This window comes from Elgaria multicarinata, chromosome 7 (assembly GCF_023053635.1).
Source record: "Elgaria multicarinata webbii isolate HBS135686 ecotype San Diego chromosome 7, rElgMul1.1.pri, whole genome shotgun sequence".
NCBI classification, from domain to species: Eukaryota; Metazoa; Chordata; class Lepidosauria; order Squamata; family Anguidae; genus Elgaria; species Elgaria multicarinata.
In genome coordinates this window covers 85,182,365-85,210,246 of record NC_086177.1, presented here as the reverse complement: position 1 = coordinate 85,210,246, position 27,882 = coordinate 85,182,365, and the positions used below count along the sequence as shown (strand labels likewise).

The 27,882-nt window shown below is 42.7% G+C and overlaps 1 protein-coding gene across 2 annotated transcripts; it reads right to left on the bottom strand.

The window, feature by feature from the left end:
• Positions 1–26,667, bottom strand: NDUFAF6 (NADH:ubiquinone oxidoreductase complex assembly factor 6). Of its 2 annotated transcripts, none has more exons than XM_063130966.1 (8): positions 26,591–26,667; positions 18,279–18,401; positions 12,314–12,370; positions 10,042–10,144; positions 8,740–8,873; positions 5,657–5,758; positions 789–845; positions 1–139 (listed from the first exon to the last, which is right to left on the bottom strand). In XM_063130966.1, exons 2-8 carry the CDS (start codon positions 18,363–18,365, stop codon positions 11–13), a joined length of 669 nt encoding a protein of 222 aa, XP_062987036.1. In that variant the 5' UTR covers positions 18,366–18,401; positions 26,591–26,667; the 3' UTR covers positions 1–10. The 2 variants fall into 2 exon arrangements, with proteins under 2 accessions (XP_062987036.1, XP_062987035.1); XM_063130965.1 differs by lacking the exon at positions 26,591–26,667 and adding an exon at positions 22,962–23,061.
• Between the last annotated feature and the right edge of the window lie 1,215 nt (positions 26,668–27,882).

The following is a 27,882-nucleotide window of genomic DNA, read 5'->3' as shown; positions in this document are numbered from 1 at the left end:
TAAATACTCTTTAATATGTTTTTTTCCATGATCTAATATACAAATGCAGAGGTAGTAAAGTGTTCTTTCTATGCAAATTCGGGTGAAATATATCGAAGTCAACCTTTTGTATTTTATTTAAATAATCCTCAAGAGCAGCCTGGAAAAGAAGGGAGACATTTTTTCCATTACTACATTGAAGTGCCATGGTATTGACAAGCAGCAAGGAACTGTTTAAAACCCTAAACAGCTTGGGGCCAGGCTATCTGAAGGAATGCCTCCTCCCATATGTACCTGCCCAGACCCTAAGGTCATCCTCAGGCATCCTTCTCCACGAGCCCCTGCCAAAGGAAGTGAGGCAGGTGGCGACCAGGAGGAGGGCCTTCTCTGCTGTGGCACCCCAGCTGTGGAATGAGCTCCCTAAGGAGGTTCGCCTGGCACCTACACTATATTCTTTTAGACGCCAGGTATTCTCCCAGTATTTTAACAGTCTATAAATTAATTTTAACTTTGCTGTTTTAAATTTGTATTTCTGCACTGCTGCTGATTTTATCCTGGTTGTGCTTTTATATTGTATTTTATATTATGGTTTTATACTGTTGTTTCATACTTTGAACGGTCTTAATTTCTGTGAACCGCCCAGAGAGCTTCGGCTATTGGGCGGAACAGAAATGCAATAAATAAATAAACTGTAAGCCAAAAGATCTAGAAGGCCACATGATGGCCAGCCGTAATTTTGGGAGTTCATGTGCTACCAGTTGGCAATCTAAGTTATTTTCATGGGGTAAGAATGCAGTAGGCCCACTTACTGTATAGAGAAAGGCAGGAAACGCTTTAACAGGAACGTTCTTCCGGAAGGATCTCGCCTGGAGAGAGACCAAAGGCACGTTATGTTTCAAGGGATACCTCAGAATGCTGAGCATACTGCAAGTGGCCAAGATTTCTCATGAACTGGATATGACTGAACATACTGCCGTGCACAATAAGGTTTACTATGCATGTCAGAACAAGAGCCTGGCAATGGATTAGGAAAAGCAAAACACATTATTTTGAGGGAAAACCTGCAAGAGGGCAGGTTTGATTTTGGAAATACCATCTCTCAGTAGCTGGCACTGTTTTGATAATAAGAGGTATGTGCCTCCTAAGAGGGTCTTGTAATAAACTGGTCCGTTTATCATTAGCTGCTTATTTATTGAAGCGCTTGTTCTCTATTGATTTAATGGTTATGAATTTTGTCTTATAAATGGGACACACAAAATGTGGCTTGGATTAATGAAATAATTTAGGGCACCACCCAACTCCCCCTTCTGTCCCTTGTTTCCCTCTTTCCATCTGACACTCCACTTTGCACCTCTTCTTTCTGCCACCCCACCCACCCATTCCTGCCACCTCCATCTCCATTCACCGACCCCCCCCCCATCTCTCATTTTTGCTTCCACCTTCTCGGTTTGCTTTTTCCATGTCGCTGCCTGTGCTCTCTCACCTCATTAGTCTCTGACTGATAGTGAACAATTTCACTTGGAAACACAGTTTACTGATGTAGAATAATTAAGAGACATGCAGAACCAAAGAATACGTCACGGTTTTCAAAATGAATATACACACTAGGATGAGTAAAAAGAATCAGGATATTTGCAGGAATTACAAGGTAGCATCTCTACAATTCTGAGGACATCAAATTGCATGAAAATTTGGATCCTTCAAAACGTTGGTGGAGGCTTATTTTGCCCTCTGCTGGCCATAAATGAGGATTGTCTGCAACAGCAGTTTGCATCAAGCTTTACAGTCATCCATCAGTTTTAACTTTCGTAACAATCAATAATCGCATATGTCGTTTTTCCTGAGCATTACTCAGTGTATTGGCTGGGAATACAGTCCTTCTCACCTGTTGCTCAAAATTTGTACTGAACCTAAGAACGTTGGAGAGATCCACAAAATGAGTGGATTTCTATGAATCTATCTAGCAGATTCTGCAACAGACCAGCTTTTTCTGAGTCCCACAGACTTGTAAACCAGTTTTTCACTTTGGGGTGGGAGGGATTTGTGTTAAGGTGCACTAGCGCAAGTAGACCGCAATTCTGGTACAAAGGAAACTCAATTCTGTCAATGAGCGGCCAATGGAACAAAAGATGTCTGATAATCCATGAAGCACAACTGGAACAAACTGAGCAAGATCCATACAATTCCTAACTGCCCCTACAAAAAGCTCACTCGTCATAAGCCATATCTTCCAACTCTTAAATGAGGACAATACCTAGCTATTTCCTTTCTCTTTGTCCATGGGGTGGTAGAGCGAATAGGAAGGGGCTGAGATACGGGTCCAACACTGGTTGAGAAATAAGCCTTCATCCAACAGGGGAATCAGCAGCACAGCAGCTTGCAAGGGGAGACAGCGGGCAACCAACCAAAAGTAACAGCTGAGCCTGCACAAAGGCCCTGTCTGCACTGCATCACATTACAGTATAAATAGGACAAGTACAGATTACAGGACAAAAGGAAATGGGCAGGGCTCTGCCTGGTGATTCAGGCTATGCCTGAACCAGAGTATCAATTATAGTTAATTTTTCCCCCTATTCTTTTGTCCTGCTCTATTTTTCTGTGTTTGGGCTGTGAATACACAAGGAAGCCTGCACCATTCTAATTTGCTTCACAAAACCTGAAAGTGGCATCTAAGCAATACCACCACCTGGGTTGAGGGGTAGACAGCACTAGCTGTTTGAAGCAGGTTCTAGGACACATCCCCTGAAAACTACCCAGGCAGATGTCATACGGGGACTAGCTTAGGGCAAGACCACATGCAATATTATTCAAGTTACTTTTTTAAAAAAGCTGGCCATTTTTATCTTGAAGGAAAAGCTGCCATGAGCACATAACCCTTGCCAGACCTTGACTATGCTTCCCAATCCAGTCAGGGGCCTGTGTCAGCACACTCACACTCCATTTGCCCTTGAGGGTGCCGTTTACCGCAAACAGGATCTTTAGAAGCAAACAGCAGCCAGGGAAGGGGCAATTTTAACCATGATATTGGCATGGAGCCTTGATTGGATCATATTCTGGACTGGAGTCCTGCAGCTGCTTTTTCTCAGAAATAAAAGTTGCCAGCCTTAGCAGTCTTTTTTTTAATGCACAAATATCGTGTATAATCTGACCCTTAATATCCATGCAAGTCATCCAGAACATCCCTAGATAAAATGCACAAGTCGGCCAAAGCGATCATGGATAAAAGCAATAAATCCCAGCAACTACAGTGGCATGTATTCAGTTGTGCCAACTATGTTATAAATGATTGCCTGGTTTGTACGCTGCACTTGTCCCTGTACCCTTAGATTGCTGTACTTTGGAGTGGGGGAATCTGCAGAGGGCTACCCAGAAAATGAAGGCACTTGCAGGGAAGCTGGAGAAGGCTGCAGCGGGAAAGGAAGGCCAGATGGAAAAATCCTAATTAGGTGCTAAAAAGACTTCTGCTTTTTCAGCCATGAAGGAGACTGAAGGAGTTTCTGCTGGGAAGCGGGTGAGAACTTATGTCCCATTTTCTCCTATGATGTGGCCATATGGGAGGAGTTGGAGCACTTATTGTAGAACTATTAAAAAGGAGAATTTAAAAGCTTCCTTCAATGGGTTGATGGGGTTGGGAAATACACTCTGAGGCCCCTCAAAAGGACTTGAAAAAGTGCTTTCCTCCATCAATTTGGAAGTAGTACTCTACTGTTTAGGAAAAATATGCATTTTGATGGTTTGGGGCATTGTACACCTGGCATAACTATTGAAAGTCCATCAGACCAACATTCACAAATCCATTTAGCATGTGGAATGTTCACGTTTTGGAGAGGTGTAATGTTGGTGGTTTCATACCTGAGAACAGCCTTCCCCAACTTGATGCCCTACAGATGAGTTGCGACTACAACTCCCATCATCCCTAGCCAGCACAGCCAATGGACAGTTGTAAAGCCCTGGAACTAAAAGACCTGTTCAGCAATACCAGTTCCATCGGTATCCATGCCACTCTTTTGCTGTAAACTTCTGAAAGGCTATTTCCACTCTTCACACCTAACAATGTAAGAGCCAGCTGAAGCCCAAAACAGCCCCTTTATTTTTCTCCAGGATTTTTTCTTCCTTTTTAATTTTTTTAATTTCCTTTTTTATTGTGAATTTAACAAAACAGAACAAAAAATAAACTGTGAAAAAGAAAAACAGAGAAACATTACATACATAGGAATATCATCATTTTTTTCCCATCAGATATACCATTCATAAAAAAGGGAAGGAGAGTTATGCATAGGTTTCAAGGAAAGCAGATCAAATATCCATGTACTTATCCACTCACAAGTGACATCTATATAACACCCGTTCAAATGTTGATCGCGTTGTTAAGACCATGGGTTGTCAGGGTGGCTTATCTGGGGGAAATAACCCACCATGAGGGGGACATCCCACAGACAAGACACCAACCCATCACTGGTTGTTCGGCATGTCTTTCAGATATCTCAGCCTGGCTGCTTCATTGTCGTCTGAAACTTAATATGGCAAAAACTGAACTGCTTGTTTTTCCTCCTAAACCTTCTCCTCACCTCTCATTCTCTCTTACTGTCAACGATGTCACGCTTACTCTGGTCAAGGAAGCTCGTAGTCTTGGCTTTATATTTGATTCCTCGCTCTCCTTTATTCCTCATATCGAGGCAGTAGCTAAATCCTGTCGTTTCTTCCTGTATAATATTGCCAGGATTCGACCATTTTTGTCTGTCTCTTCTGCCAAGACTCTCGTTCACGCACTGGTTATCTCTCGGTTGGACTACTGCAACCTTCTTCTCTCTGGCCTTCCTTCGTCTCACATCAGTCCGCTGGTCTCTGTCCACCACTCTGCCGCTAAGATCATCTTCTTGGCCCGCCGCTCTGACCAGGTCACTCCACTTCTGAAATCTCTTCATTGGCTCCCAATTCACTCCATAATCCAATATAAACTTCTGTTGACCTTCAAAGCTTTTCACGGTCTAGCTCCTGCCTATCTCTCCTCTCTCATCTCACACTATTCCCCCGCTCGTGCTCTCCGCTCCTCTGATGCCATGCTTCTCGCCTGCCCAAGGACCTCCACTTCCCTTACTCGGCTTCGTCCTTTTTCTTCTGCTGCCCCTTACGCCTGGAACGCTCTTCCAGAACACTTGAGAACTACCAACTCAATCACAGCTTTTAAAACTCAGCTAAAAACTTTTCTTTTCCCTATAGCTTTTAAATATTGAGTTTGTTCTGACTCTATACTGTTAGCTTCACCCTACCCGGTGCCTGTTTACACTTCCCTGTGCCTGTTTGCATTCTCTTTCCCTCCTTATTGTTTACTGCAACTTTATTAGATTGTAAGCCTATGCGGCAGGGTCTTGCTATTTACTGTGTATAATCTGTACAGCACCATGTACATTGATGGTGCTATATAAATAAATAAATAAATAAATAATAATAATAATAATAATAATAATAATAATAATAATGGAAAGTAAACCACCATGGGTTAGCATGTAGTGTGAAACTAGTCATGGACCTGAAGTAGCCAACAATGATAGGTCATATTGGTTACCAACAAACAGCCAGCCCATACAAAAGCCTAAAAAAGGGAGCCACTTTGCATAGTCAAGGAACATGGTTTACAACAACATTGCAGAGATTTCAGAAAAAACTAGAAACTCACGTGTTCCAGATGAACATGTGCCTGACTGGCAATATCATATATGACATCTTTTACTTTTTTCTCCCGATTACATCTTACGAAATCCTCTTGAGAAACACTATGCTAATGTACCGGGAAGGAAAAATAAGAACAAGTCAAAACATTTCTGGTAAATAAATTAGGAGGAAATCAAATGACAGCCCTGAAGGCATATTACAAGCATGTAATGCAATGACTGTATAATTTTTAATTAACATTTTCAATGAGCTAAATACCTTACAAAGTTTAAGCTGGGGTTAGATCCAACTCCACTCACAGAAGTTCTCTCTGCCTGATTTTTGAGGATCCTTCCCCTCCACATGCTTGGGCCCTTTCTACACCTGCCTTTCCCCCCCAGGATTGTCCCTGTGCATCCAAATGACACGCAGGAGATCCTGGGAGCAGGCAGGGACGATCCCTCCATTTTCCTGGGATAACCATTAGGTGTAGAAAGGACCAAACACACCATAGTTCATCCCATTTAGTAGGTTCTCCTGAGTCTTTGTGTAGCATTTTCGGGGGTTGAGGGGCTGCCATGGGAAGGAGGGAAGAGGAAAGTCCATTTCTGGCAGCGCAACTGAGCCTAACATTAAATCATCACAGGATCTCATTCTCTTTCCCCATCATGAAACCCTGCAAGTCTTCTGTGACACACCTCTATATTCTGATGTAGCTCAGCAGTTCCCCCTAGAGTATCTGGTAAGTCGGCACCATGGCAGGAAACCTGAATAGGCCATATCTCACCCTCCCAGATCAGTAACAGCTTCACATACCCTTTATAGAAATATCATTCCACAGTCTACTGATTAGATAAAAATAGCAAAGACAGTAAATGTTTTAATGCACTAGTAAACACCAAATGTTTCATGGTAGTTAACAGAACTAGTGCTGTTAACTAAAGGGTTAATAGCACTAGGTCTTCTCACATCACTGCTGCAAGTGCCAAAGGCTCTTCAAACCTCTCCTCCCAAATGGAAGTACCAACAGGGGCTTTAGCAGAGTCCTCCTAGATCCCATGTCCTACTGTAACATAGCCTGCAACTAAGCTTATACACATGTAATTGCAACAATCTCATGTTCCTTCCCTATTTATCCCTGCCTTGGCCTCTCTTTCCCTCCCTGTTGTTTCTCCACAGCAAATTTTGTCAGCAGCCATTCCATCAGGCTGCAGCAGAGGAAGATGGGAAGCAGCACCTTTAAGAATGCCTGAAAGCATCACCAGCTCTGCTGAAAGACCAGTTTCATTGGGCTCCTTCTTTCCCCAAACTGCTTCCATTCCAGCTGGTCATGATAAGAAACAATGTTTAACTTTAAGTCTTGGTGCTTGAGTTTGCTTTTTTCCTTCTTCCTCACCATTCCTTTTTCTTTGTGTGCCATGTCTTTAAGAGTCTAAACCTGTGTGCAGGGGGTGTCTTGTTTTATTGATTGCATGTAAGCTTCTCTGGGAGCCTTTTCAGCTGAAGAGTGGGGGAAATAAAGTAAAATACTATAGTTTGTCTTGACTTTTCACCCATCCTTCCTCTTTTTTCTTTTCTTTTTAAAATAGCAAATGTGTCGATTATTATAATTGGTCACCCATGTGGCATTTTCACCTGTGTAGCTCTCTCTTGCTGTTCACACAATGCACTAACCCACACTCAGTGGTTAAGTATGGGTTGTTTGTTGAACTGAGGGTTAAGCGTTTTGTTTGAATGCAGCCAGGGTGGCTTGTTAACCATGCAGTGTGGCTTGGTAACCACCCTGAACAACCCAACAACAAGCCACGGGTTCTCAAGGTGGCTTGTTCGAGAAAATAAGCCACACTGCATGGTTAAATGACAACACAATAACCCATGGTTCAACAAACAACTCACACCTAAAAACAACCCACACTCTGCCATGGAGTGTTGGCTAGTGCATTGTGTGATCAGCCTCACTCTCTTCTCCAATGGGATCCTGGATTTTCAGGAGCTCCTCGAAGCTGGGACCTGTCTTCTTGCAACCTGTAAAGCACTATGCATACCAAGGGTGTCTAATAATATCAACCAATAAATAATTTCCTCCTTTTATTATATACTTTGGCTGTTTGCCTGGGTCTCAGGCTTGATCTACACAGAGCAATGTGGTAGAATGATCCATAATACATCAGACTGCAGGTAGGTTACCATTTTTGAATGTTATTATATGTCAAAAAAGAAGTCTCCCTACAAAAAAAATAGCACAACAGGGAGAAAATTGAAGACCAGACTTCTACCTGCTTTGCAGTCAGGTTTTTTTCTCTATAGAAAAGCATTTTAAAATGTGACACACACGTTCCCCACCTGCTGTCAGAAGTCATACTGTCCATTCTACCACTTCAGCCATTTAACACTTCATTCTGCTGTGACATTGCAGATTAAGCCTCACGCATCATCAATGAACCAGTTTGTTATGCAAGGGTTGTTGAAAGTGCAGCAGGGGAAAGCAATCCCACTGCAATAAACAATCCAGGAATGCTTCGTTGTTGATCATGATTTCCAAACCCAAAACTATGGGTTCAAACCTAGAACTCCATTGAGAAGTACAACTCTGTCTGTGCTATTCAGGGGCAGCCCAAGACATTTTGCCGCCTGAGGTAAAGGGCATTATGAATCAGATGAAAGATTCCCTCCAGCATCTGCTACCTGGGGCAGCCACCTCATTTGGCCTAATGGTAGGAAGTGTCACACGTGTGCACATCATCATTTAATGTGGCAGTCAACAAGTGATAAATATGCATGTCTGAACAGGGTTCAGTAGAGAGTTTCCATTATGACTTTGGACAGAGTGCTAACCACTGCACACAGATTTTCTTCCCCCTCAATGTGTATTCATCACATCCCTTTTGGCGATACACTAACAAGTACTAGCAATGTACCACCAACAATGGTAAGATTTTCTCTAAGGATTATGTTTAAAAACATTCAGCTGTTTCCTGCTTCTTTATCTGACTGCCAGAACCCAGTCAAACTACATGGTCAAGACAAAGTCTTTCAATGAATAAAAGATACTGGAAATATAATTAGAGGTACTAGCATGAATTGGATCCCAACTATATTTAGTCTTACCAGCATACATATGTCCATGGGCAGAAACACCTTCCCCCTGCTAGCATGGTATGGAGTTGCTCTTAAGCAGGTTACAATGCCCTGTGCCTTCCCAATGTGACTGGCAGCATGGTCAGCATGAATGTCCTTCACACCTGTACTTAAGGGAAATAATTTAAACACAACTGTGGATTAAATCCTAAACACACTAATGGGAATGCACATCCCACTTTACTTATTATTTATTCATTATATTTAAATACCACGCCATAGCCGAAGCTCTCTGAGTAGTTTACAAAAGTTCTCTGGGCGGTTTACTTGAACCCAGTGGGGATTTAGTTACAAGTATGCCTGGTCAAACAACTAAAATCACTAACAATACTAAAACAGTACTTAGATTTCCCACATTTGTAAGTTGTTTGGAGGAAGCACTACATGCTATGGGGCAAGCAAAGGGTTTCCAACTCTCTATTCCTGTAATCCTCAAAGTAGCAAAAAACAACAACCAGGATCAAGCACTAGGCTCCCAGGGCAAGCAATATGAATGCCGATAGCAATAATATATTCAGTTGTATACATAAAACATGGAAATTTCTCTCAAGAAGTGAGAGATTATGAATAAGGTGAAGAGATTCAAATGGCCTCAACCACGGAGGCCAAGTCCTCTAAGACAGGGTCAGCCAAGTAGATGCAGGATCTACTGTGTGTGTGTGTGTGTGTGTGTGTGTGTTTTAACTACAGCTCCGAGGTCCACCAACCAGAGCCAGGTGCAATGATAGTGGCTGGGCTGGTGGTGGAGCCAGATACAAAATGGTGACTCAGCGTGGTAGAGCCAATTGCCTACCATCCCCCCTCCCATAAGGTACAAATTGGGATGACCTGCATATACAAGTAGAAATCTCCATTTGAATTACTACAGACCAGGGAGTCTAATATTGTTTTAAGACCTGGAACTGAGCTCACAGTTCTTAGTTTCTTGGTTTCAGCCACTATATTGTTGTTGTTGTTGCTACTGTTAAAGATTTGGGTACCAGAAACCCTTGCTGATCTTCTGCAAATCACTCAAGAGATCTACCAGTAGATCTCAGCCTGTCTTCTGCCCACTCCTGCTCTAAACACATTACCACATTTCTCTTGTGATAATCACAACTATTTGATTGCTTTGCTGTGTCCAGTTGCAAGCAGACAAAGGGACCAAGACCAGAACCTTCTAATGTATTTATTTCATTTCTATACCACCCAATAGCCAAAGGCAAGTGCCCAATGCGGTACCAAACCCTATGAAAGGCAAGTGCCCGAACTGGTAACCAAACCTGCCCGTACCAAGCGTTTCCAGCGTGAGATAAAGGAGAGCACTCTGAGTGTTTTCAGCATACATCTCAAGTTCATTGATATTCTGATAGGCTCTATCATCCAGATTTTTTTCCTAGAACACAAAGAATAAAACTATTTTCTAACACTAGGCTGAGTTATTTGAATTAATTGTTCATATCAAAAACAAACTCATCATTGGAGGATAATAAATTGGAGGATAATGAATAAAGCTTCAGATAATGGAAGCCCATCAGTGTCCTCCAGATAAAGACATATAAACACAGCTGTATAAATATAACTGAAGGCTTTCAGTGGCTTTGCATGAAATATAGGTTTTAACTGGTGGGTTAGGACCCACATGTGGGTTATGCTCACCTAAGACGGAAAAAGGAGAAATGCAGATGGAGAATAAACAGAGAAGAGGGAAGGGGCAGCTAAGCACAGAAAAATTTCACCTGTCACAATTCCCTTTACTACACGGGTGGGCAATTTGTGGCCCTCCAGATGTTTTGGCCTACAACTCCCATCATCCCTCACCACTGACTATGCTGGTTAGGCTGCTGTAAGCCAAAACATCTGGAGGATCACAAGCTGCCCACCCCCGCTCTACTTTACAGCTACTGAAGAGATGAGCCCAGCCCTCTTTTGCATATGGTCACCTTAAACAGGAGAAGAACATTAGAAGTGGATCCAAGGTTGCAGTCTCATATTAAACGTGGGTCCTGGATCTGAAAAAGTTGAAGGCTACTGGTCTAACAAACTATTATTGTCTGCCTAACTACAATGGGTATTTAAACAACGGTACAATCCTATACGTGTTTTCTAAGAAGTCCTACTGTAATGAATGGGGACTTACGCCTTAGTTAAGTGTTTTTAGAATTGCAGCCCATGTGTGCAAACATTTCAGCAAAGATGTATATTGCATCATCATCATCATCATCATCATCATCATTATTATTATTATTATTATTATTATTATTATTATCCCACCTTTTTTCCTCCAAGGAACCCAAGGCGGCATACATAATCTTCCTCCACTCCATGTTATCCTTACAACAATAACCCTGTGAGGTAGGTTGGGCTGAGAGTCTATGACTGGCCCAAAGTCACCCAGTGGGTTTCCATGGCCAAGTGGGGACTAGAACCCAGATCTCCCGACTCCCAGTCCAACACCTTAAACACTACACCACACTGGCTCTACACCACCACACCACACACTACTATTCATATGAAAGCCATTTCTACCATCACCTCTGGCATCAAACCAATTTTGCACTAAGCTTTTCCCACTAACACACATGATTATGACTGGAAATGATGAAATCACCAATGAGTGTGGCTTTTCAAATATCATTTAAACAAAATTCCTATGCTTTCTATCCTACCCTAAGTTCATACCAATTTTAATGCTTTGAAATCCTCATGGTCAAAATGTGGCAAGTGATTAACTAACTGCTGTTGGTTTAACATTTCAAAGTTTTGTCCATACTGCAGGGGTTGGTTAAAAGGCAAATTTGGAGACAGACTTCTATTTGGCAAGAGTAGAAATATAAAGCCTGTGAGGAAAGGGCGGGGGGGACGGGGAGGATCAGAAAAATGAAAACAAACTCCATTTTTTCCAGTTGTTCTAGGGATTTTTTTGAAAATGGGGAGGGAGAGGATTTCTCCCTAATCTTTCTGGATTTCCCCCCATTTTCTCCACAAGCCTTCACATCACTAGGCAGGGCTGACTGAGGAGAATCAAAACTAGGCAAGGGTATGATGAAATCTAAACTCCATCAATCTAAAGTCCTTCCGGAATATTTTTCAGTTTCTAAACATCTTGTCTGCAATAAGGAGTCATCACTGTTGACATGCAGAAAAAACAACAATAATTTTAACATTAGGAATAACAGTAAAATAGTCTTGCAGGATATAGGTACAAATGTGTACCAGTTTTATATCAGTTTAACTCCCATGGCTACTCCCAAGAACTTTATAGAGAATTCTTGTTTAGTGAGGATGCTGAGAATTCCGTTAGGGCACAATCCTATGCAAGTTTAGACAGGAAAAGTCCTACAACGCCCAGCACACTCACAGCATCCCACGAATAGGATTGTGCCCTTACTAGCTCTCCTCCTCACAGGACTCAGTTGCCAAGGTTGACTGAGGGGAATCAAAACTATATTCCTGTATGAAGGCTGATCTTCTGTTTTCCAGTTTTAAAAACACAGGTTTTTTTTAAAAAAATAAAGTAACACACAAACTCAGAGATTGTCAACTTCTTTAAAGAAAAACTTACCCTTTCATCAATAATCTTCATAAGCCACCTTTTGGTCAAGTGTTGCCTCTTGATTGCCTAGAAGTGGTTTAGAAAATAAAGAAAAACCAAACCAGGATATATAGTTAAGCAGAACAGTAAGCAGGTGAGACATTGGTAGGGGGATGGGGAAGGGGAGAAAGATCTACAGTAACAGCTTTTATTAAAAGGCCAGATTTAATTTATGTTTTATTCTTTTCCTTGCATTTTAACACAGGCATTGGTTATATAAAGATCTTCTGTCATTATATCACATAAAGCAGCTACCAAAGCAAGGACTGTTTCTAAGAAGGATTAGCCCTTTCCACAAGACACCCCTTAATCTTTTTTTGTCCAGAAAAAGTATCGTGAATGTTTTTAGTAAGACGCTTGATTTAAGTTAAGATGGAGTTGTTGACTTAATATCTAGAGGAAGAAAGAAACCACAGCTAAGACATCTAGATTATTCACTGGCTGAGTTTGCATGACACGACAACCCACCCTGAGAAATAAGCCATAGTCACAGTTCCCAGCTCTTTTAATAAAATTCCCTCCCCATATTTATGCAAATTGGGCCCAAAAAGTTTTTATTTATTTATTTATTTATTTATTTATTTATTTAATTACATTTATATACCGCCCCACAGCCGAAGCTCTCTGGGCGGTTTACAACATTTAAAAAATTTTTTTAAAAAAATGTACCCTGGTAATGTACGCTAATGTTTATCCTTTGTTGGGTTTTCGGAGTTGTGCAAGTACAAAATAGATCAGCTTGCCTTGTCTGGTGTCTTGTATGTTTCAGCTGTCAAACATACAAGGTAACTTACAAGAAGAGACTCTATATAGGCTGATTTTACAGCCTTTGACTGTAAACAGGTGGGGAAATGAGGTGCAGATCACCACCTTAGCAGGGTGATCCCCACAGTTTTAAGCAGGTATTCCCAACCCTTGGAAATACCTGCTTTGAATGTTCACTTGCCCAAGTGCTCAGCATGTTATTTTCATAGAGATCTACAAGTCACCACCTTTTTTTTATCCATAGCTACATTTGACAATTATTAAAGCAGCAGTCAAAGGCTGTTGCAGGTGAGTGCGAAAAGGATCAAAAACATGTTGAACTCTGTGAAAACGAGTCTCTATGAAAAGGGTTGGGGCAATACTTAAAATCCTGGGATCACCTTGCTAAGGGGGTGATCTGCATCCCTTTTCCCCACCTGTCAGAGGCTGTTAAGAGGTTATTTATCCTGGACTCATCACAAGCCCCATAATGGCACAAGAAATATGAGGGAGCTACAGAAAGGGCCACGCTGCCCCTCAACGTTTCTCCTGACTGTCCTATCACCAAGGGGCAAGTTAATTGGTTCACACTGTATTGTTATGAACCTAAGAAGAGCCCTAGTAGACCACACCAAAGGCTTGTCTAATCCAGCATTCTGTTCACATCGTGGCCAACCCAGCTGCCTGTGCGAAGTCCACAAACAGAAATGCAAGTGAAAGACATGCTGCTATCCAGGCATTACTAAGTAGGTCCTTTTAAAAAAAAAATCTGTATGTCAGAAAAACATGTAAAGAGGCACTGAAAAATGCACTTTCACATATCCTGAACTAGAATGTTACAGAAGTGTGTTAAGTTTGGCATGCCGGCGATGGACAGATTTCAGGCTTGCAGGATCTAGTTTCTTTTTTTCTTTTTCTTTTTTACTAAAACCAAGATCAACTGATTGGGCACAGTGCAAAAGACATATATATATTTAGAATTAAATAATTCTGGACCCGGGAATTTGTTCTGAGCACTAGGATCTCATGGTCTTTTACACACAAAAATCTACTCTTAGTTATCCTACATTTTCTTCATTTCAGCTGTATGATTTTGGATAAGGGATTGGGGAGTGGGATTCTGTTGCTCCTATAGTTAAACCCTTGTCACTTTTCTGCAAATCACCCAGAGAACTACCAGTAAATCCAGATCTATCTTCTGCCCACCCTTGTGGTCTACGCCAACCAAACATACAATTGTATGGGCAGAAAACCAGGAGTGGAGTGGGGGGGGAATGGCCATACAGCATAGTAAATGCTTGACTAAGTAAAAAAGTCATACCAAATTAATAAGTTGTTTTACTCCATATGCAAGTCAAGTAATAAAAATATGGTGTGTGCAATGTGTATGACAGAAGAAGAAGAAGAAAAGTTAATTACTTGAGTAACCCCACTACTCTCGGATTCTCTCTTCCCTTTCTGACTCACAAAGAATAAAATTATGACTCATATAACGGGGGGTGGGGGGGTTGCTCAGAAAAACAAGCCAGGACAAGTCAAGAGCCAACATGTATAGTAAACAAGCTGTGCTAGATTTAGAAAGGAAAAAAGGGAGGCAAGAGCCAAGCTCCGGAGGCAGCCACGGAAAAGGAATTTGGCACAATGATCTAAGCCCCTTCCAGGAGGGAGACACCAGTGACTGAGGAGAACAAAGGGAGGGCTTGCTCATGAGCATTTTGCCATCTGTTGACATATGTAAACAGATACACAGGGTGAAAGCACAGACACAGCATGGCATAGTGGTTAGTGTTGGATTAGGACATGAAAGTTCCAGGTTTAAATCCTCTCTCTCTCTCTCTCTCTCAGCCTAACTTACCTCATAGGACCGTTGTGAGGATAAAGGGGGATGGAGAACCATGTACTCCACCCTGAGCTCTTTGGATTAAGAGCAGGATATAAACATAACACGTAACATCTTTAGAACAGCAGCTGCTCTTGAAGTACCCTCTCTGCAAAGAAGGGCCTTCATGCCCACTCTTGTCCAGGAATGGGAGGGGGTGTTGCACATTCAAAGTTGATCCTGTAGTGCATCCCACTGATCTGCTGGCCCTTCCTGATATCACCAAATATCTCCCCCGCCCCAATCCCTGCTGCAGTCTTACACTTTAAAAATGAAACTGACATTAATAGGGTAGAGCTGAAATCCTGGAGAGTCGCTGCTAGTCAGTGGCTCAGTTTAGACAACATGTTAGTCAAGGCAATGTGAATCCTCTCAAAGGTTGAGTTCCTAGGGGGCACTCCCAACAAAACATATTCTAACTCCACTGTTGTGTGAGTGTGGGCTACCATGGAGTTGAGAAAAATCCATCACAATGTTTGATTGACAGTTCTTCCACCCTTGTCTTCCTGATGCTATCCCATCAGCCATTGCTACAAAAAATCAATCCAGGTGTCTCTCCTAGAGTGGCACTTGCTCCTTTCACTGCTCTTGCCAGGGAACTCTGGAGCCAGTGGGAAAAGTCAACTCAATGCAACAGAAAACTCCATGGAGCCCACCACACAACACAGCGGTTGTGCAGGAACTCTCCTCTGCACAGCGTGGATATTCTGCGTGGAGTTTCCCCCCCAAAAAAACCTTCACTGTTGCATGGAGTTTTCCTGCCAGTCAACACATTTCTCAACCATGGTGTAAAATCTCCACCATGGAGTTCTAAAACCACCGTTGAGAGATGTGTTTTCTGAACTGAACCAGTGTCAACAATACTGAGCTAGGTGGACCAACGGTCTGACTCAATGTAAGGCAGCTTCCTATGTCCCTAACGGACAAGCACATAAACATTAATGTTAAAAGGCAAACACTTCACCTTAAGCATGGCAGCAGGAGTGGGGAATTTTGACAGCTGAGCAAGTGCTTAATTTGCTGGTGTGCTTCTCTGTCATTTCAAATTGGAGCTAAGCTCACCCTGAAAGACCTGTTTTTATACTACATCTGTCTTCACCCACAAAACGGCACAAACTCTTATTTCTTTTATTTATTAACCATACTTGCATGCCACCCATCAACTAATCTCCTCAGGAGAGAGAGAAAAACAAGAATGTTCTCCATGTGTTTAACAATAAAATGTTCAAAACTATCAGATTAAGACAACTATCAAACATTACACAGACTAAAACAAACAAGACTAAAGTAAATAAAACCACCAGCAGCAAAGAATATTAATAAACCAAAGTAAAACCACTAAACGATATTAAGATTAGAACCCCTGAGAGAATAAAAAGATCTTCACTTGGTATTAAAAAAAAAAACCCATAACAAAGATGCCAGGCAAACCTCTCTGGAGATTGTGTTACCACCAAAATGTCCCTGTCCCTGATAGCCAACTGTTGCACATCTTTTGGTGAGGGGCACCTAGAGAAGGGCCTCTAAAAATGATCTTACAAAGGTGCTCCTTCAAATAATCCTGGCCCTAATCCATTTAGGGTGTTATAGTTTAGTAACATCACTTTGAATTGGATGTGGAAATGGACAGGCAACCAGTGCACTCTTGAATATAAGATCATTGCTAATGATTCTCAACTTCTGCAATGAGGACTCAATTATTCTTACAAGGGGGACTTGAATCGTATGAACTACCACTGAGATCTTAAAAAGCAATATGGCCGGCTTTTATAGTGTTTGCTTTGCAGAATAGCTTTGCTTTTTAAATACCTTGTATTTACATCTCTCAGATTTGCTGGGAAACGAGTCCCATTCATTTTTTAATGGGGTTTAAATCTCAAGTAAGAATATAGCCTTGCAATCAACTCTTAAAATGCATTAGATGGAAATCACAAGGCTTTCAGTGGAAGAGATTTTTTGCATCACACTTTAGAATTGGGATGCAAATGTCATAACTCAGTGATCGAGTCCATGCTTTGCACGAGAAGGTCCCAGGTTTATTCCCCAGCAACTCTAGGTCTGGCTGGAAAACACTCCCCAGAACCTGGAAAGCCGCTGCCAGTCAGAACACCAACCTGGTGTCCTCCAGAAATGTTGGACTACAGTTCCCTAGCTGGGGATGAAGGGAGTTGTAATCTTAGACATCTGAAGGGAACCAGGTTGGGGAAGGCTCCTGTATACAATACTGAGATGGATGGACCAATGATATGGCTCGGTAGGGGGGAAAAACTTTCTACGATCCTCTGGAATACTGGGGAATCACGTTGGAAAAAATAAATAAGCCATTGTAATGGTTGACTCTTACTTCTAATCAACAGTCAGAATTAACTTACCCCATCTTTGGCTGCAGACAACTGTTCACAGATGCAGACAGAACACTGTGTAGTTTCCTAAGAGTATCTTGCAGGCTTCCCACACGCCTTCCCCATCAATTCCCACGTCCTTTCTCTTTTCGGACCTATCCAAGCCATTGAGCAGAGGGTTGGGCTCGATGGCCTTATAGGCCCCTTCCAACTCTACTGTTCTATGAACCTTACATGTGTCTTCACTGGGACTCATGAAATGTGGGTTTGTTGTAACCACCAGTCAAAGGAGGTTGTGACACACATAGGGCTTTGGAGAGAGCTAAGGGCCCCTACCATTTGCTCTGGAGTGTGGAGAAGGTAAGAAATAGCAGTAGGCAGATGTTTTTTTAAAACTCCGTGGAAACTAGGCCTCCAAGGGAATGTGTGTGCTACAGGCCAGTCTTCTCACCAACATCACTTGCTGCTGGTGAGTGGATTTGTGAAAATCTAGAGATCAGGTAGCATTTTTGCTAACCGTGATTAAAGGAATGGAGCTCGGTAATTCATTCTCACTGTGCCCTTGTCTAGTCTCCATCATGTTTGGCAGGGGATCTCCAAAGCAGAGCCCCCGTTTTGCCACATACCAGTATTCTGTGCAGCATTTAACCTATCTTCCTTTAAGCCAGAGAAACTAGATGCTTGGAATTAGAAGGCTCAGGTACTTGGAGCATTGAACTCAATGGGTCAATTAGAATTCTGGTTGCATTTTCCCATGTCTTTCCAATGCAGAGAAATGCTTAAGTTTCTACTCAACAGCAAGTTGGAATTATGTCTGTGTTTCCTGCTTTAAATATCTACAATAAATCTTGACCATAAGCAGACTGGAACAAGAGCACCAAGAATGGTAGATTTGCCAATATCTTCATTTTTCCCAATGTGAAAGAATGTTGATTATAAGTGAATTTTAATACAGATGGATACTTCATACCTTCCACAGCTCTATTGCAACTGGTTGCTGTGGTGGGTTGTCATGGTATATGTCCTCTATAGCTTTTCTCCAAAATTGTATTCGCATCAAGCCAATGGTCTTCTGCGTTATGGAGTCTTTGATCTGGAATAGGAACATATGTTTATTTGCATTATATCCCGGCTTTTCTCTTCCAAGGAACCCAAGGTGGCATACATAATACTCCTCTCCATTTTATCCTCACAACAACAACCCTGTGAGGTAGGTTGGGCTGAGAGTCTGTGACTGGCCCAAAGTCACCCAGTGGGTTTCCATGGCCAAGTGCAGACTAGAACCCGGATTTCCCAACTCTCAGTCCAACATTTTTGCCACTACACCACACTGGCTCTGTTGTAGTGATTCTGAAATTCCTTGATCTTATACCACATTTAACACAATTAGAAAAATAACCAAGCAAACACATTTCTTTGTCTGCATATACTCATTTTTTTAAGTTGCACCTGCTATGCTTATTCACCCACCCACCCCCGTGATCAAGCCAGCTATCTTGATAACACAAGCAATTATTATTTCACTCAATCGCGCTCATTTAATATTTATACCATCCATGCAGCCAAATGCCCCCAGTCAAGCATCTTGGGGCATATTTAGGATGCTGCAGAGGAAAGAAATTCAGCAGTAAAAAAAACCCACCAGATGGCTTCTGCAAAATTAATTCATCATCATCTGTTTTAGCACATTCCCAATCTGTTTTGTTAATTACCTACATATAAGTAATGCCATCTAAATCAATGGGGATCGAATCACAACTAGAGAGACGAAGTTTCTTGATATAGTGCCTTGGAACAGCTTGCTACAGAACTAGCCAAAGGAGATTTAACCCTTGACCTGGATCTAGGGTCTGCAAATCACAGTTAAAAGAAGGCCCATGTTACACATCCGAAACAGCAACTAGTGCTGGCATTGTAAAGGCAGCTACAATAATATGAGAGGTTCAACAAACGGAAGTGTAGTTTAGCCTGGAAAATTTAATTTCAAAGGGAGAAGTGTTCAAACCCAAGAGGATTAATTAAAATATACAATGCAGAGTGTCAAAATGCCTTCAAGAAATTGTGAGACATAATTAAACTATTTAAAGGGGCTTGGGATTGCCCCTTGAGTTAAGGTGAGTTGCCAAAGAAAAGGCCCAGTCATTATAAATCTCAAAATTCTGCAGCTTATAAAAATGACTCCCGTTCTGCTAATAACATGAAACTTGGCATCCATAATCTACCTGATGAATGCAATGGTGCAAAATTTCAAACTGATCCAACAAAAGTTGCCACAGGTAAAGCAAGTTAAAAAATGCTGAAAACTGATACATTTGCCCTTCTCATTCCAAGACGAAGCTTATACATTTCCTTCAAATTCAGGTGAAAACTACTGATGTACATTATTCAGGCTTGTTGAGGGTGTGTGTGTGCCTTTCATTGGTTTGGTGAAGATCTGAGCAGCACTTAAAACGTTAATTAAGGTTTTCTGCCCCATGAAAGCCTGTGGCAGCAACTTTTAGCAAAGTTATGTCGGGCTTGCTCAGTTTCACTCTGAAGCTAGAATGCTGCCAGTACTCTCAAAGTTTTCAGAGGAATTCTATTACAGAGGGCTTCTACATACACTGCCTAGTCCTTTCATTATGAAATGTTACTACATGGACTGGGATCCAAGCATGGGGAAGGTTATAGGGAGACATTAAACCTTTGATCTCCCATCTCTGCAGCCCCAATCTCAATCAGGCCCACCATGCCTCCAATTTACACTGCTAAAAAAGCATCCAATTATAATGTAAACTGCAGGCATAGGGCAAAGCGCTAACCCCCCCCCCCCCAACACTCTAGGGTCCTGATCCATATGATTTTACTTTTAAGTAAAAAAACACCTAGCTATATCTTTCAAATAACATGCAGTTTAATCCTTAGAGAATTTTGGAGGGTTGGGGATGGGATGAACATGTGTGCATGGGGCGGGGGGGGGGGAGCAGAAAGATCAGGACCTCACAGTGACTGGGTTCACGCAACATGATAACCTACTTGGGAGTTGAGTATGGGTTGAGTGAGGGTTGTTGTTGAAATGCAGGTTATCCACAAACAACCCACAGTTCACAACCCAACAACAAACCATGGGTTCTTTTCAAGGGTTGTTCATGGTTAACAAACCATGGTTACCTAGCACAGCTAGGTTCAGACAACATGATAACCCAAGTTTCAACAACAACCCATAATTCAACGGCAAACAGTTCATCTTTCTGAAAGCAAAAATGCAAGCCAAGGGCCCCGATCCTTGTTCTTACTTTTTGTGTGACAGCAAAAGTACATATAATTATCATGCCTCACACTAGGCATAAAATTCACATGTTACATTGAACATGCGTTCACACTCCATGAACACTCATTAAGATGGTTGTGAGAATCTAGCCCTAGTTAGTGATTCTTACCATGTGTAAGCTCTATATGTGAGGAAAAGAAGTGTGGATGAGTTCACTAACTCCCATGACCTCCCTCACAATTCTCCTCACTTTCTATGCATGGAGGGTGGCTGTCTGCAGAGGGCAGGCTTCTCTATCCATGGAAATTCTCCCCAAGATTTTAAAATCTTGACTCTTGAAATAAAGTCATGATTACCATTAGTTATTCATCATCCAATTTAACATATACATAAATATGAAAGAAGGCAGACTAAAATACATTGGGGAGGGGATAGAATTGCCAACACTGTAATTATAAATTTACTTTTCAAAAACTTGGGAAATTCAGTGAACAAAAAACAAGTCCACAAGACAGGAAACTGGAAGCCAAGTCTGATGCCTTAACTGATTTGCCCCATGATCAGTGATGATGTTGCACAATGTCAGGAATTGTGCTTGCTTACAACTTATCCTCCATGTAACCACATTTTTCCTTGGTCAGCAAAGATGCCCCACATTGTCCTGATTCTGTATTGCCTTATGAAGAATCTAATCTTATAGCTAGAAGAGGGCTCCCTCTCACTGTTTAACCCGTCCTGCAAGCTACTGACATGGTCAGCGCACAGGAGGATTCCTCTAGCAAAACAATAAGGCTCAGATGCTTCATAAAACAATAAGGACCAGGACAATGTGGGGGTATCTTTGCTGGTCCCAGCCACTCTATGCTCCCAATCTGTATTTGAGCCTGAAAGACCAAGGAAAAGAGTGGGTGCAAATTGTAAGCAAGCACAATTTATGTAGGCAATCCAGGCTTATGCTTTCTACTTATGGAAAAGGACAAGGGCTTCTTTTAAATGACAGAAACCAGGCTTGCATGTACCAAGTGATTAGTGTGAGTAAGAACAGAACATTCTCAGGCTATGCAAAAGATCCATTCCAAATCAACTTTAAGTCTATTTAAGTAATATGCAGAAAGGAGTTCAGAAATAGCCAGGTGGTTTTAAAATGAAATGAAATATAGAATTATTAGGAACCTAATCAGGGGTCTCCAACCTCTTTAGGTCAGTGGGCTCATTTGGAATTTTGGGGACGTCATGGGTGCTCTCACAAAATGGATGCCATGGGGGACTTGCTCATTCATAAGTGAATGTGGCCAATTACAAAACACTCTTTTCCCAGAAGGCAAGTGATATGACTAAAAGAAAAGTAAATTGCCCAAAAATCTAAGTACAGGGCAGAGATGAGCATCAAAACACAAAAACATTATTTTGAACCCGAATAAAGAAGGTGCTGGAGGGAAGCACTTTGATTTGCAGTATGGCACTGTCCCAGTTTCTTTCTTTTTTTAAAAAAAAACACCTCTTAATAAAATTAAGATCAGGAGAGACAGAGAGCCTGACAGGAACCAACAGAGGTGTCTGTGGGCACATTAGTGCCCATGGGTACCACACTGGAGACCCTAACCTAAAAATAACCCACCAAACAGTTTGCAGGTGTGGAGGCCATATGGGTTTTGGGAGGTGGAGAGGCAAATGGCCTCAGCCAGCAGCCATGAAGACAAAGAAAAAATCAAAGACATTTCTATGGAGGCCAGGAAATGCTTAGAGAAGGGTTGAGAATTCAAACTGACCCATCAATAACCTGTGTGACCTTGATCATGCACCCTTCAGGTGATTCCTCCATGTGCCTATTTAACAAAAGGCTGAGTCCTGGGGGGTAGGTTGGGATTAAAGTGTCAATGTGGAATAATGCAAAGTTCAGTACCCATAGGTGTCTGCCCATGTCCTTCGATCAAAGACATGTTCTAGAAGGCAGTGGGAAAGAATGGATTTGTCCCAGAAGCAAATAATGGAATTCCCCCAGAGTTATTTATTGGCACCAATACTATTTAACAGGCTTATAAAATTACCCAGAGCAAAGAAGAATGAGTCACCCAATTTTGCAATGAACACCAAACTATTTAGCATGCTAAATTCCCAAGCAGACTGAGTGTAAAGTCCCCCAAAGGATCGCTTTACCCAGGATTACCGAGGCATAGAATGGCAGAAAACATCCAATCTATGTTCAGAGGGATGCATGCCACACCCTCGGATTTCACATATAGGCTGGAAGAATCTGCACTGGCTGAGCCTTGAACTACTCAAGAGAGAGATTTGGGGAATATAATGGGAAGTTTAGTGTTCTATGGAAATGGAAAGAAAGGCAAATTCAATGTTAGGATTTAAAAAAAATCAACATTTTTCTGCTATATATATATTTAATACCTGCCTGAGCCAGTTCTGCATTGAAGGCCCTCAGTGCAAAAGCAGAGGGACGGGATCCTGCAGGCAGCAGTAATGAACAGAGGAACCCTTCATAGTCACGTTTCCTAGATATGAAAACAAAACAAAAAATAGACACAAGCATCCATTTCTATCAGAAGCTCATTTAACGCAAGCAAAGTTACATTAAAATAAAGTGTCTCCAGTTCAAGGAAGACGAGATGAAAATTTCACGCATTCTCCCTCTCAAGGGTACAAAAACATCTCTTTGTGGTAGGGTTTGTGGTTTAAGTTCTTTGAACCCATGGAAAGGTTTGCAGTTACACTCCCTGTCTGCCCTCTCGCTTTTACTCAAAATACTACAGCCAAGGCCATTCTACTCTCTCTTATCACTCTGACCACACGGCATTCTTCCTGAAATCCCTACACTGGCTTTGGGTCCATTCCTGTATCCAGCACAATCTCCTTGTCCTTACCTTCGTGGCCTTGCAACCACCCCATCACTTTACTCTCATGCCTAGTAACATTATTGCCTGTAACCTTTGATCCTTTGCTGCAACCTTTGCTCCCTCCAACAGCTTTGCCCTTTTACACTTGCTGCTTTATGCCTGGAGCTTCTTCCCTGAACTCCTACGCAATGTCATCTCTCTTCCTTCAAATCTCTCCACAAAATTCAAAACCCTTCTCTGAGATACTTTTGGCATAACCCCTTAGTCACCACCCCCATATCTTGTTGTTTATTCGTTCAGTCGTTTCCGACTCTTCGTGACTTCATGGACCAGCCCACGCCAGAGCTTTCTGTCGGACGTTGCCACCCCTAGCTCCCCCAAGGTCAAGTCTGTCACCTCCAGAATCTCATCCATCCATCTTGCCCTTGGTCGGCCCCTCTTCCTTTTGCCTTCCACTTTCCCTAGCATCAGCCTCTTCTCCAGGGTATCCTGTCTTCTCATTATGTGGCCAAAGTACTTCAGTTTTGCCTTTAATACCATTCCCTCAAGTGAGCAGTCTGGCTTTATTTCCTGGAGTATGGTCAGGTTTGATCTTCTTGCAGTCCAAGGCACTCTCAGAACTTTCCTCCAACACCACAGTTCAAAAGCATCTATCTTCCTTCGCTCAGCTTTCCTTATGGTCCAACTCTCGCAGCCATAGGTTACTACGGGGAATACCATTGCTTTAACTATGCGGACCTTTGTTGTCAGTGTGGTGTCTCTGCTCTTAACTATTTTATCGAGATTTGTCATTGCTCTCCTCCCAAGAAGTAAACGTCTTCTGATTTCCTGGCTGCAGTCAGCGTCTGCAGTAATCTTTGCGCCCAGAAATACAAAGGCTGTCACTGCCTCCACGTTTTCTCCTCTATTTGCCAGTTATCAATCAAGCTGGTTGCCATAATCTTGGTTTTTTTGAGGTTTAACTGCAACCCAGCTTTTGCACTTTCTTCTTTCACCTTTGTCATAAGGCTCCTCAGCTCCTCCTCGCTTTCAGCCATCAAAGTGGTGTCATCTGCATATCTGAGATTGTTAATGTTTCTTCCTGCAATTTTAACTCCAGCCTTGGATTCGTCAAGCCCAGCACGTCGCATGATGTGTTCTGCATACAAGTTGAATAGGTAAGGTGAGAGTATACAACCCTGCCGTACTCCTTTCCCAATCTTAAACCAGTCCGTTGTTCCGTGGTCTGTTCTTACCGTTGCTACTTGTTCGTTATACAGATTCCTCAGGAGGCGGACAAGATGACTTGGTATCCCCATACCACCAAGAACTTGCCACAGTTTGTTATGATCCACACAGTCAAAGGCTTTAGAATAGTCAATAAAACAGAAATAGATGTTTTTCTGGAACTCCCTGGCTTTCTCCATTATCCAGCGGATATTGGCAATTTGGTCTCTAGTTCCTCTGCCTTTTCTAAACCCAGCTTGTACATCTAGCAATTCTCACTCCATGAATTGCTGGAGTGAGTCTACCTTGCAGGATCTTGAGCATTACCTTGCTGGCATGTGAAATAAGTGCCACTGTACGATAGTTGGAACATATCTACACCAAGCTTAAGTCCATTTAACAAAATAATCACATACTCTTCTTCTATTTACCCCTGCCTCCATCTCACTCTGTTGTCTCCCCTATATTAGTTTTAGACGGCAAACTGCTTAGAGTAGGAACTTCCAGTACTCTACAGACATACACTTTGATGGTACCGGGTTGGATCTGGATTTAAGCCAGAACAACGTTTCCATCCCTCATTCCTACAGGATCCCCTCTAACCTCCTGAAAACCTTACACAGAGATCCAGGAGCCCCTGGTGAATGGGGTGATCTGTAATGTGGGGGGCACCTCCCAAAACTGGGCAGAGGGACCTTTTGCAAGCAAAGCCCTTCCTCTTGCGGAAGGCTTTAATACTAGAACCTGGGGTCATCCCATGAAACTGATTGGTGGGAAATTCAGGACAGATAAAAGTACTTCTTCACACAGCGCATAGTTAAACTATGGAATTCGCTACCACAAGATATGGTGATGGCCACCAATTTGGATAGGTTTAAAAGGGGATTGGGTAAATTCCTGGAGGTGAAGGTATCAATGGCTGCTAGTCCTGATGGCTATGTGCTATCTTCAGTATCAGAGGCAGTAAGCCTGTGTGCACCAGTTGCTGGGGAACATGAGCGGGAGGTTGCTGTTGCACCATGCCCTGCTTGTGGGTCCCTGGCTGACAGCTGGTGGTTGGCCACTGTGTGAACAGAGTCCTGGACTAGATGGACCCTTGGTCTGACCCAGCACAGCAACGTTATGCTCTTATGGCAGAGCCTGAAGCATATAAGCAGTACAAACACAAACTAAAACTAAAGATCTGAGGGTCCAGAAATATTCAGGGGGGAAACAGGTGGGGAACCTTGTCTTAAAGTAACAAAATGACTTTAGATGTGTAAAGAGCGCTAAAAATATTGCTTCTTTTTCTATTTTACCAAAATTTCAATTTTTCCCCAGAAAAAAACTGGGAAAATATTTTCCCTCCATGGCTTCAAAATTCCCATAAATTTTACATCTCCAATTAAAACACCCACAGTCCATTATCCAATTTGCCACCTGCCACACTTCAAATCGCAGCGGCTCCCAGAGGCCAGAAAAGGGCCAGCGGTTATGATTGCACTGAATAAGCAGATTGATCCAGAAGGCAGTAACGGTAAATGAAGGTAAAAACGATGAAGGTAAAATTATTATTACATCCCAGTCTGACACAAAGCGAACTCGGTGACCTTGGGCCAGTCAACACGTCTCACTATGCCTAACCTACCACACAGGGTTGTTCGGAGGATAAATGTGCGTGTGTGTATGGCCATCTTGTACGCCTTGAAGGAAATATGGGATATAAACATAATAAATAAATAATACATGCTTTCCTAGAGGAACTTTAAAAACGGGAGTTACACCCTTGGGTGCGCAGCGGGCCAATAACACGGGTCTTCCTTGCTCAAAATCATACGACATGATATGAATACATGCACATAAACCTGGCCTAGTGGGAAGCCGCGCCCCATGCAAGCCCACACGGCTGCGAATCCCCCAGCCCTGCAAGCCCTTGGCGACCCCCTTTTTAAAATAAAGGGCTGCAGAAGGAAGGGCGAAGGCCTCTGCGGGACTCACCGCAGCAAGTCCACGCAGTAGCGCTCCTCTTCCGCCGTGCTTGGCCGATTCGAGACAGCCGCCACGGCCACCGCCGGCGCGCTCCCTCCGCAGCTCGCGGGACACAGCAGCCTCCCGCGGCCGCCGTCGCCGCCAGGGCGCCACCCCCGCCGCGGCCAGGACGAAGGAGCCGGACGGAACCCGCGGCCCAGAGTCACCCAGCCGGCGGCCACCGCGGCCGCCATGCTGCCTAGCCGCGCCCCCTCCTGCCGATCAAAGTCAGACTCTCCGCTCGCTTCCCCACCTCAGCCAACCGGAGGCGCTGCAAGGAGATCCGCCCCTGCTGTCAATCAGTGCCAGTCGAAGTCCAGTCCAGTCCCGCCCCGCCCCGCTCTTTTTTTCTTTTTTTTTACCACAAGGCCTCTTTGCGCCATAGAAGTCGAGAATTAACCCCTACGTCTCTGGCTACTTTTAACATTAAGAAGATGAAATTTCTGGTACGTGGACATTAGTGCCTTACTGTACAATAATTAGTGGTATAGATATGATTTCTAGGACATATTATTAGGTTATTTTCCTTCCCCCAATCTTTTCCCCTCAGAAATATGCTATCTAGCACATAATTCCTCTACATAGAAAACTAGATGTCGGGAATGTTTCTTCCATAGTTCTTCCTAATATACTAGTTTTCTGGAAGCAGGGATTTGATTATTATTATTATTATTATTATTTTTATGGTGAAGAATTCCATCATGTAAGCCCCTTCTTGAAGTTAGTCTGAAGCAACCATGCAGAAACCAAAGGTTAACATACACACTCTACTACAGTGTACACCTGTTCACCTCACCTCAGAACCAATCCCTCAGTTTACACACGCATCCCCAACCTGGTGCCCTCCAGATGTGTTATGGTACAAGTCCCATGCTAGCTATGCATGGTGGGAGCTGTAGTCTTACACATCTAAAGGGCTCCAGGTTGGGGAAGATGGAACTGAGTAGTCTTCAGCAAGGAGATATAACTGAGGTCCTTCCTTAATGGAGGAATTAAGGCCCTCCAGCTGTTGATGATGGACTGCAACTGAGAGGGGGCCAAGAAATATTCTAAATAATAACTCCCATCAGCCCTCACCAGCATAGTAAATGGTGAGAGGAGTTGCTTTTCAACAACATCCCTTCCTTAATGATACCAAGGGGCTGTGGCCTTCCTATGGTCTGGAAACAAAGCCCTATGAAGAGAGACTGAAAGAACTGGGCATGTTTAGCCTGGAGAAGAGAAGATTGAGGGGAGACATGATAGCACTCTTCAAATACTTA

Bases quoted from the DNA above. Each gene is read 5' to 3' on its own strand.
- NDUFAF6 (XM_063130965.1), bottom strand. From the start codon at position 22,982: ATGCAGAACTGGCTCAGGCAG. The intron at 18,402-22,961 runs GTATTAAATATA...TTCCTATTCCAG, and splicing joins TGCAGAACTGGCTCAGGCAG to ATCAAAGACTCCATAACGCA. The intron at 8,874-10,041 runs GTACGGGCAGGT...CCTTAAGTACAG, and splicing joins TCTCACGCTGGAAACGCTTG to GTGTGAAGGACATTCATGCT.